The sequence below is a fragment of the Siphateles boraxobius genome, unplaced genomic scaffold (assembly GCF_051911475.1).
Source record: "Siphateles boraxobius isolate OS27281-9 unplaced genomic scaffold, OSU_SipBor_1 73, whole genome shotgun sequence".
In the NCBI taxonomy this organism is placed as follows: Eukaryota; Metazoa; Chordata; class Actinopteri; order Cypriniformes; family Leuciscidae; genus Siphateles; species Siphateles boraxobius.
Genome location: NW_027509201.1, coordinates 2254209 through 2266484, shown reverse-complemented (window position 1 = coordinate 2266484; position 12276 = coordinate 2254209). Strand labels below are relative to the sequence as shown.

At 35.1% G+C, this 12276-nt stretch overlaps 1 protein-coding gene across 1 annotated transcript in view; it reads left to right on the top strand.

The window, feature by feature from the left end:
• mertka (c-mer proto-oncogene tyrosine kinase a) overlaps nt 1-12276 on the top strand; it is a 47954-nt gene that overhangs the window by 10289 nt on the left and 25389 nt on the right. Inside the window, exon 5 of the mRNA XM_077217436.1 lies at nt 11790-11876. Coding sequence (XP_077073551.1) covers nt 11790-11876 — 87 coding nt within the window. The remainder of the gene's footprint in view (nt 1-11789; nt 11877-12276) is intronic.

The following is a 12276-nucleotide window of genomic DNA, read 5'->3' as shown; positions in this document are numbered from 1 at the left end:
CAATATTAAACTATAATATCTATATCTATAATATCTAAAATATAATTTATATATAAAAACTCTCCTACAGTCCAGTCACCATCAGTCGCGACGGTCGCGACACGCACGTATTTTCATTTATACGTCACACACTGACGTTTACCTAACCAGAAAAAAAAACGATTGCCCTGCTCTGCCTCTGATTGGCTAGTACTCATTGCCATCTGGGTCAGAGCCAATTAGAAGCAGGACGTGGGTGGGAAAAAACCCGTGTATAGGGAAAGGGGAGAGACAGAGGGAACAGGCAAGACAAACTCCTACGTTTAAATAACATATAGAAAATATCTGCTTGACAACGAGCTGAGAACAAGCCCAAATAAGCAATTACACTTTAGAAACAAGCCCAAAAAAGACGCGACCCGCGACTACCAATATATGTAAGCGACTTTACAGAAAAACAAGCCCAAAGTCGCTTATAATAAGCGGACTTGGCAACACTGATGGCAACACTGATTCCAGGTCCAATCAATGAGCCGAGCTGGGCGGGGCCGGGGTAGCTTGCAGGGCGGGGCGTGTTCGGTACGCCATGAGAGTATCGCCATTCGAATCGTGGGTTCTGTATCGCGGTTCTTCGGTTTGGTTCGAATATCGTTACACCCCTAATAAAAAGAAACATTAATTTTCTGAATAAAATACATTTCATAGGACAATATTATTCTTAAACATTTTAATAAATTATTAATGTTAAAAATAAGTTGTTAATCTAATTCATTATTAATTATCGAATTTAATTGATTATTAATTATCGAATTTAATTGATTAGACATGTTTTATTGAAATTTTAATAAACAAACAAATTATTTCAAGTTTGTTATAATAAAAGCATTTGTTCAACCCAAAAAAGTTCCTGTTTTCATTAATTTAACTGTCATTTTAACTGATGATAATAATAATAATACCCATAATTTAATAATACAGTTTATTTATTTAACAATTGATTAATACTGTAAACCGTGATATTTTCTGAGACGTTACCATACTGTGAAAATCTTATACCATTACAATCCTACACGGGAGGGTCCCCCACCCCACCCCCGCTGTTAAAAAAGTAACTCAGTAACTTTTACTCTGAGTCAATTTTAAATGAGCTACTTTTTACTTTTACTTGAGTAGATTTTTAGACCGGTACTTTTACTTGTACTTAAGTAAAATTTCATTGAAGTAGTAGTACTTTTACTTGAGTAGAATATTTTATTACTCTTTCCACCTCTGCCGAGTGCAGAATGATGCGCTTGAAGCAACACGGAGTCACAGCGCGTCGAGTCCTCATAGAAAAGTTCAAAGCACAAACGAAAGACATATTGATGCGTAGTGTATTATACAGTAAATGTATCTATCTATGCAATAGTTTATTGAGCCTTTTCTTTTAACAGTTTTAAATTTTAGTTACTGTGCGCGTGAAGAACAATTATAGTGGACTCTACTCTAGTGTTGTGATCTAACAGACACACGGTAGAAACATGATTAAGTTACAGCAATAAAGTCCAACAAGATAGTTGTTTTATGCGAAACCATAGAGCTTTATCTACAGATTAAGTATAATAATAGTAACATAGAATCATCTTGGAGAGAGTTTTGTCATGTTGACTGTCGTAACCGAACGCGACGCTGATTGCTGAATGAAGAATGACTGACAGCCGCAGGTTGCAGCGGAGGGAAAAGTTTACGTGATCTTGAATTTAATGACTTAAATGTTCATTTCTATCTCACATTATACTATAATGGCTTCAGAACACTTGTAATATAGTGCACAAAAAACTTTATGGTGCTTTATAATGTTTTTGGTGCTTTTGTGGGGCTTATAACACAGAATAGTATACGCATAATATCGGATTTGGATCGGCCTCGTCTGGTCGATACCCGATCCGGCAAAAATGGCTGTATCGGAACCGATACCGATGCTGAGTATCGGATCGGTGCATCCCTACCTTGAATCACGGCCAGTCTCTTGTACGTTACGTGTTCACGTGTTCAATAAGTTGCTGGCTTCAGTTCACTTAACATCCACCGGTGTCGCTAATAACAAAGGTTTCTGAATTCTACATATAGCAGAATTTAACTTGTTGTCAATATACTGTAGCTGAGAATCTAAAGGCCTTGAAGTGAAACCTAGCAGAAAGAAAATCTCTGACTTTAGAAAGACTGGAAGATTTTGTTTAGGTTACGGTAACAGATTTGCTGTCCACAATATTATATTTGTGGTATAAGGTCTACCACAAGGTTGTACATTCCTAAGCGCCTGTTGACATTGAATGATTCAGTACGCTGGGTTACAGCTTACAAAAAACATGACAAACTGTTCCTCTGGTCAATCAGGACGTCCTTATTACAGGAAAACAGTAGTCGCCCAAACTTTGAACAACAGGAAACAATAGAAACCAAACTTAAATTTCCAGTGCTGAGGGAAGATTAAAGCTTGGTGTTAGGGCCAAAAAATAAAAAAAGTCATTCTAAGGGCCATCTTTTCTATAACAAAAAAAATCAGTAAGATTTTAAGCATTTTTAAGTGTTAATAAATTGCTTATTTTATTTTAGTCAAGTCACATTTATTTATATAGCGCTTTTTACAATACAGATTGTTTCAAAGTAGCTTTATAGAGATAACAGGAAAATAATGCAACAAAGCTTGTTTCCAGAAGAAAACAGCGTCACAGTCCAGCTTAAGTAAGTTCAGTGGTGTTTCATTTTTGTTGTAAAAAAGTTATTAATTTAGTATACTGTATATACAGTGGCTAGCATAAGTGAACACACCCATGCTAAAGTTGACTAAAAAGAGGAATAAAAAATCATCTTTTGGAAAATGATCCTTAGTGCCTTAATTTAAAAAATGAAGAAAAATCCAACCTTTAAGGACACCAATTTTCTTTGTGAATGAATAATGTATCGTAAATAAATAAATGTTCTTCCTTAAAATACAGGTTCGCATAAGTCAGGACACCCCTATGTTAAATTCCCATAGAGACAGGCAGATTGGCCTGACTTGGCCTTTGGAATTAAAATATCCCCACATCATCATCACATTCCCTTCACCATACATAGAGATTGGCATGGTGTTATTTCAGTTAGGCTAATAGCTGGTTTGATTTGCATTGAGAGATGATCTTATGGAAAGTACCCCATGCCGATCTCTAGGTATGGTGAAGGGTGTGTGATGTTGTGGGGATATTTTAATTCCAAAGGCCAAGGGAACTTTATCAGGATGCATATTATTCTGGATCCATGAAATAACTGGCCTTTAAAAATAAAAATCTGCCTGTCTCTATGGGAATTCAACATAGGGGTGTCCTGACTTATGCAACCTGTATTTTAAGGAAGAACATTTATTTATTTACGATACATTATTCATTCATAAAGAAAATTGGTGTCCTTAAAGGTTGGATTTTTCCTCATTTTTTAAATTAAGGCATTAAGATCAATTTCCAAAAGATGATTTTTTATTCCTATTTTTAGTCAACTTTAGCATGGGTGTGTTCACTTATACTAGGAACTGTAGCTGCTCTGTAGAAAAGCGTGATGTCATCGTCCAGCTCAGTTCAGTTCTCATATAATGGTGTCAATGCAGGCAGATCAATAATATTTTTGATTATTAAACTAAACTTATACTTAGTAAATTTATAATTTAACTTATTTCAGTTAGTTGCTAAAGCAACATTTTTCATCTTAAGTTTTTCATCTAATATGTATATTTTATACTTCAGTTTTATTTCAATTAATGAAAACTAGTTTTAATAGTTTTTGTTTTAGTTGACAATAACATCGCTACGCTTATTTCAGTAGAAATGCACAGCACAGAATACTTGAACTCTACAGCTTTTCCATTAACTTTTCAAACAGTTGATGTCATAAAACCTCTTAAATCCATTTTTATTGCCTAGCCTTCTATAGTGATTTTAATTTCCAATTTTCCTCTAAAGTAATCTGTTCCACATTCCGAGCAGGGTCATCCCCTAGAAGCGCCCGGGCTGAGATCACCCGGCACATTTTGTTTTCTGCAGTTATGGAAAATGTGCACATAACAGATATTGTGAAACATCACTGAGTTTGCTGCAAGCTGCTGAAGCTGGCTTGTAAGTTTCGTATCTGCTCACAATTCTGTGGATTTGGAAACCTAAAGCGAAAGCAAACCAACTCTGATTAATCAGTCATGTTAAAGCTGATATACAAAGGTGAACTTTGAGAGGGAGAAACATGCTAAATCACTTCTGTGTGTTTTTACTGTGTGTAATCTACTGGTGACACAGTTTAACACTGGTAATTGAGCAGTCAGATTACACTGATTACAATGAGAACCACATGACTTTAAACTGTGGGTAATTTTCTTTTTTGATCATATCAAGTGGTGTGATTGAATCTGTTTCAGTTTTGATTGAGTCACTTAATTGATGAAATGGAAACTATTTTTATAAATATGTACTGTTTATCTTATAGTGAATGATTCATCCATGCATGTGTCTCTAAATAATTGTTAACGTGACTTTCAGTGCGATTTTAACTTATTAACTAGGGGTGTAACGGTTCACAAAATTCACGGTTCGGTTCGATACGATACAGTAGTGTCACGGTTCGATACGTTTTCGATACAGCAAAAAGAAAGAAATGCCAGAGAAATTTCCTATTTATTAAAAAAAAAAAATTTTCAAATAAGTGTGAGTTTTCCTACATCTTGAAACTTTTATAAATGGGGGTAATCTTTGAAGGATGAACAAATAATGTTTTGGTCATCACATTAAAAATAACATTTAAATATGATAATATTTGAGTTTTGAAGTGCTGGAAAAAGATGTGTGATGTACTTGAAAGCATTTGACTATTTCTGCCATACTTCCATCGTTACAAGTTAGTGTTACTACATTAAATCCATGGTGAATGTTGCTGATCTGTGGACTTAAAACCTGCAACTAGTTCATTCAGGGAACAATGTTTCTCCTGTTTGATCCGTTAATAATGGAGACATGTTAATGCTTCTCACTAGATCTCGCAGGGATGTTATTACTTCCCTGGCGAATTCAAATGCTTTGTTTACTGGATTTCTTAGCGCTGTAGTAACAGTGTCGCTTGGTCAAGATCGGCTCGCGCTGCACAGACGTCGGTCCAAACTGATAAACGGTCCGTGAAGCACAAAATAATGAGTTGCGCAGTTTCGTTCCACTTTCATTACGTTTGCCATTTGATGTTGCGCAATGTTGTGGTGGTTAGGGTTAGGCAGGAAAAATGGTCCAACTAATCGTTCGGTTTGTAATGTGTACCGAACCGAAAGCCTCGTACCGAACGGTTCAATACGAATACATGTATCGTTACACCCCTATTATTATTATTATACCTTAAATTGCATGTCTTGTTAAATTATTTATTATTACTTTGAAATTCTCATTTCCTTTTTTGACTTATCAACCACCCAGGAACTCTAGCAAACACATTACTGTCACCCAGAATACCCTACACTCTGTGAAAAAAGGTTCACAGTGGCCCTCAAGGATCTGAGTTTGACACCAATGCCCTACATGATTGCATAATACTTTCATGTTTAACAGGTTATGTTAATTTATTTTTCTAGTGATAAAGTACATTTATGAGCCGTTTAATTCATAAAAATAAATAAATTAAAGTGAACCAAAACAAAGTTAATTAATTAAAGCTAAATCCATAAATTGATCCCTTTATGGAACATTTCTAAAAGGTTCTGATAAATGAAGCGCGTAACGGAACCTTATTAAGGTTATATACCATATAGAACAAATACAATTCTATTTCGTATTTTTACATTGTCTATGTAATTAATGTTTTATTTATTAAAACTAAGTCTAAATCTCATCAAGTTAGTTTAAGCATTTTTACATTTATTCCAAAATCATAACTGAAGGCAGTATCAATTTAAACAATATATTTTATTTGTAAACTGATGTTCAGCTGTTCTTTTTAATAGAATTTACAGATCATTGGTCATCAAGCTCAGTAAACACTAGTGGTCACGCAGAAATACCTTTAATTTCACCAAGCTGATTGATCACTAAAACCCCCCCAGTCATCATGTTTTCAGGCCATTTCAATTTTGATTTTGGTGCGATATAAAGCGGTGAAATGGCTGAGGTGTTTACTTACTTTTTAATTAGTCTTGCCATTATCACCATCATTGTCTTCATTCAGGCCGATTCGAGAACGCCAACGAAAGCAAGAGGATTTTTCATAACCATAACCAATTACATCCAATCATAGTTGCGATGTGACTCTTGCATGACTTTCCCCCATTCATTCTCAATTACCCCCCACTAAACCCACCGCACGCTTTAGGGGGTCTGTTTAAAGTCAATGTAGGGGAGGCAAGAGATACAAGCGTCTCGCTGTAACTTTACCTGCCACTGTTGGACAGTGCTACTATAGAAAAACAAGTGATTTGTGCACTTTTTAATGTCAAATTTTGTCATATTTGCATTGTTTTATTTTTGTAATATAGATTATTTTCTCATCCTATTTTTTTAAGGCATTGCCCCCCTTGCCTCCCCGCAGGAAACGCCCCTGGTTTGTTGTTTTTTGTCAGATCAGTGTGTTACTCCTAGGGGTTGCACACACTAGTCGACTTTAATACTCTGCCATGACACTTTAACCTTGACGTCGACTAGTCGCTGATCATGACCTATAGAGAGCACAACAGGATAAGAAATCTTTGAAGTCCACTTTTACGGTCCCTTTCCAAACAGTTAAAATGACAGAAAATGCATACTCTGAGAGCGTTCAACAAGATATGGTTGATTATACCATCGGGATGCTCAAAATGCACATTTTAAACAGCTTATTGTAAGCAACCAGCGTTCAGTCTCAGCTCGAGGTTCAGGCTTATTTGTTCATTTATTACATCATCAGCGACTAGTCGACATTAACTCGACTTTCATCACATTAATGTCATCTTAAAATATTAGTTAAACCTCTAGTTACACCTGTCGGGGTTTGTTTTCACCCAACTGAACATGTTCAATCATCATTTTTTGGTGTCTTTTCGGGGATTGTGAACACGACTGTTATTTTTCGTAAAACTAAATTCAAAAGCCAACTTGTTTGCTCGTTGTTGCCGTTTGTCCATTTAGTGTGAATTGGCCTTAAAAGTTTGGATGGTAGTGAGTTTTGCTGAGGGAAAAACACTCACGGTTTCAGAAAATCCTTAAATGTTTTTTGTGGTTAATCTCCTAGGTATGGTAATCGGTTTTCTTGGCAACACGCGTAAACCTGAGTTATTGTGAAAGCAGGAGTTTTATGGTTAAAGTTTATTCAGCCGGTGCTGTAGGGAGAGAGTGCTGATATTACACACACAAAAGCCTCATTCAGATCCACTGCGGAGAGCCTTGAAAAGCACACACAGATCAAACTTTACGTGGTTGAAGCCGACCCTTGCTCTCTTTATAATAAATACTTTAATCGTTCTTTGCTGCACATTATATGTTCAACCACACTATTTTAGTTGTATGTACAGCTACCGTTGTTTGTGGTCTTTTGAATATTAAAAAAGTTCTTGATGTTACATTACAGGTTCTTCAGATCAGCCAACTGGTTCTATCTATATTATCTGTAATCTTTTAAAGAAACTTAAAGTAAAGCACTTTTAAATTCTTCAAAGCATCAGAACTTATTTATATTACTTAGAAGAATAGACTGATATAAATATTTAAACATGCATTTTTAATATTTATACATATTTAACTATTTAAATGTAATTATTTAAAAATATATTTTTCAGGACTTTTAAATGGAAACCTCTACTTCCCTTACAAAAACGTACTGTGTTGATACCATGGTACAAGGATGATATCAGATGTACCATGGTGTTTTGATATGGTTCTAAATGATTATTATGGTAATTTCCTTTTTGTTAGTAAATTTAATTAACTCTTGTGTTTTTCTTGACAATTTTTCACCTCTGGAATCAGGGCCCACAATTGGCTTTAGCAAGAACTGTGGCGATGCACATGTGAAATATTTCACTTTGAAAATGTAATTATGAGAAATTAAATCAGTGCGTCTTCATTTATGTTGAGCTTGACACAATGAACAGTGCTTCTTGTTATTCGCATTCAAGGAAATCTGTTAAATTGATTGTCATGAGACAAAAAATAATAACAATAATAATGTTTAATACAGTTTTATAGTTGGTCAATTTATTTTAAATAAATCTAATATATATTTGTGCAATAAAGTGCTGCAAGCGTGACATCAGAACCTGGAAGTCTAATTCGCCGCTGGTTCCCTTGAGATTTTCATATGGTGTTTATTGATTTATGTGTAAAATAAAGCCTGTGGTAAACATAACTTTGCGATACTTAAACGTTTTGCTCTGCAACGTTAACACCCATATCGAAAACACAAATTTTAAAGCTGTTTTTTATTTTAAAAAACGTATGTTTCTAATAAGTAACAAGACAAGAAAGTTTGGGAGGTGATTGTGGGCAGTTTTACGCTGTAGAGCAAACCGTTCAAGTATGGTCAAGTTTACCACAGACCTTATTTTACTCATAAATTAAAAAACACCATTGGAAAATCTGGAAGGAAGATTGGACCTTTAGAAGGACTGCTCTGTATCTAGGTCATACATCAAAGTTTAAAATGGTGTTTTATCTGGCTCTGAATCTGACAGCTTGTTTAAAAACATCAATTTAGTTTGTAGATCTTGTTTGAAGATCAAGATCAGATATGCCCATTTCTTTGTTTAATACGTGCATGTTTATTTCTCATGTATGAGACAAAAAGACTCAAAAGTTGCGGTAAAACCACAATGTGACCCAATTCTCCTTTAAAGTGTCGTTCTTACTGGAATTGATTCAAACAATGTGAACACAGAAAGCCTCTGATTTTCCATGTTGAACTCGGGCTCACTGTCCTTCCCGCACAATGGATGCATTACGTAATGCTCACACAAACCCTTTCTTTCTCTCTCTGGATGCTCTGATGTGTGTTTCCATTAAGAGGGAACTAGTTAGAGCTGGATATGACAGTTTCTCCTGTGAAGACTATCAGGAATTACTGCTCAAGTTACAAAACGTCCACATAAATGCTGAGTTCGGTAAAGCAATTATGAAACTTCAGCCACTGCAAATGTGCTTAATCATTTCTGATCTTGTTATACACAGATACACTTGTGTTTGGATGCAATTGTATGCTCAATACAGACTCAAAACTGAACATTTAATATATAAAAGATGCGTCACTTCCTCCCAGTAAGAAATCAACTAGACAACCGATTTAATAATCCAAACTGGTCTGAAACTGAAATAAATAAAATATGGTTGGATGGTTGCAAGGGTGTTGCTATTTAATTTTGGGTGGATGAATGAATTTTAGAAGTTGTTCATAAAACGAAGATGATTGTAGTACGTTTTACAAGAAAATACTGTTTCATTAATTTTTGTACTTCAAAAAAGGCACAATATGTAAGTTTTTTAATTAAAATATCCAAAATCTACTTGCTCAGTTCACTTGTGTACTTGCATCATCTCAAATGCTTCCAACAATTTTTAAATCCAGATACGTTCGCCATTTTAGCCAATGTAACATCAAATGTGACTGTTCATTAGTGCTTCTCTTTACAAGTACGGGAAGACGGTTGGCGCATGTTGAGTTTCCAAATGCTTGTTATAAGCGACTCAGAGTAGATGCAGAGATGAGTTCATGTCACTGCATTTGCCGTGAGCCGCTCTGAGACACTAAAACACTGGATCATGAGCTGCTTGTGTGTAAAAGAACACATTAAAACGCCCCGCATATATTGATTTAACTAAACTGCAGCCTCTGCAATTTGATAATCCAATAAGCCATAATCCAATTACGGTTTTATTTCAGTTTCAGTTAATTTAGCAGCCCTAGCTGCCTGGATGTTGTTTGACAGATTAGATTAGATACTATGTTATTTGTTTCAAGGTACATAGAACAGGTAAGAATTACCATGGTACATGCTCAAAAACCTTCTTTCTGGTGCTCTTTTGTTAGTGTTGTAGTATTTAGACCCTGTACCAGAGTGTGTGCAGTCTGCTAGCATGGCTGTTCTCCAAACCCAATAATTACAGGTCGTCAGAAAATGCATACTTCTTGGCACCCGTACAACGTGCAATCTGTCCAGCCTACTTGCATGCTTTTTTTTTTGTAACCAAAAGTCGGTTTCTTTTCATAGCTTTTTTCTTTTTTTTTTCTTTGCAAATGGCCTAAATTTAATCAGATTTATAAAAAGGTGTTTGGAGAGACTCCATTTGTATACTTTCTGTTCCGTCATTTTTATGTTGAACTGAAGCTAAAAATATGATCTTAACTTTACAAAATGTTCCTCATTGTATCTGGCATTTGATTCGGCTGACAATGTTTCTTTTAAAGTCCATTTGCTTTTCAAAACCATACTCGTATATAGGAACTCTTTGCAATTAATTAGTTTCAAAGGGATGATTTATTTAAAATATATTTGAATGTTGTATATTGTACCTCTTCTCTGGGTAAGAGCAAGAAAAAGGTTAAACGTCTGACCATTTGTCTTTTTGATGGAGGTCTACCTCAAAAATAATGAGTCCAAAACATCCCTGTGAGTTGGTTTCAGTAAATTGGTCATTTAGGAATACTGTAGCTTTTGTATTCAAGAAACGTTGCTTTTCCAAGTCCAAACTGAACCCATAATCATTCCCACAGTGAATTAAACACTGCCATCTTTTATTTAAATTTTCATCTTTTTCCAGACGGCATTTCAGTAGCATAGTTCAGTCACTGTGGCGCTTGAAAATGGAGGCACGATCTGTCCCACTGACAGTCAGAGATAGACACGCTTGATACTCAGAGACATGTCAACAACCAAACAAGTAGCTTCCTGTCAGCTCCAGTGGGGGAAGCAATGTGTCCTTTGTGACCGAGTCTCTGGGCATGGGCAGAAATGTACTTGCACAAAAGGGATATTATGGTTGTGCTTGTGTCCGAGTGGGACTGGAGTGTTGGCGTGGAGTGGCACTGAAAGACTCGTGCTGTGAGACACGCTGGCGGTGAAACTTACGCAGTCCTGCATGTGCTCGACCTCCACGATTGATGTAAACCTTGATTGCATGTCACCTGGAGACTCGTATCACTATTATTTTAACTTTAAGAATCATTAGTGGCACCAAATAATAATATCTCTTTACCGTTTTTGAATAAAATGTAAGTGACGCATAATTGTGCAAAACTCACAGCCAAGATTGTAGGCTGCTGTGGATTGTTTCCTGATCAGTTTACACATTTGTTAGTGCTTTTAATGTGTTGCGTGTTACGTGTTATGTGGTAAAATGTTTTGAAGTCACTTCTGCTCACCAAGGCTGCATTTATTTGATCAAAAATACAGTAAAATATTCTAAAATATTATTACAATTTAAAATAACTGCTTTCTATTTTAATATATTGTAAAATGTAATGTATTCCTGTGATGCAAAGCTGTATTTTCAGCATCATTATTTTCCCGAATTTTTATTTCGGGATTCTTTGATGAATAGAAAGTTCAAAGAACGGCATTTAAAAAAAAAAAAATAGAAATCTTTTGTAACATAATAAATGTCACTTTTTATCAATTTAATGCATCCTTGCTGAATTAAAGTATTAATTTCTTCTTTAACTTTTGAACAATATTGTATAATTCTTAAAACCATGAGTAATAATAATAGTTAGCAAGCACCACTGATTGTTCCCAAACAGGTTTCCATCTTCCATAGTTTTAATATCTGCATGTTAGAGATAGAAAATGTGTTGTTTTTTCTTCTGTGCAGGTGTTGATGCTCCCACTCAGTACAGCTGTGAAGCTCACAACGAGAAGGGACTCACAGTGTCCCGAGAAGCTCACGTCAATATCAAAGGTGCTGAACCTCAGAACAATGTTATATTTTGTATTATATACTATTATTTTTATATTTTCAGTGTTCGTTTTAGTTAAAATTTTAGTAGTTTTATGTGCTTTGGTCGTTTTTATTCGTTTTTTTTTATATTTCTGTTTAGCTAAATAATAATTTCTATATTTTATTTCACAAGTTTAAGTTCTTCATCTAATATTTTATATTTATATTTACGAAAGTGAATTTTACTAGTTTTAGTTAACACTAAAAACACTGTCTGAGAGTTTTTTTTTTTTCAATCCTCATGTAATTTCATAATGTAATGGCGATTCAAACCATTTTCCGTTCTTCGCCATTTCCCACAAGGATGTTACACAAAGGATTTTATGCGTGAATCCATAACTTGTCATTTAAAGGTTTTTTT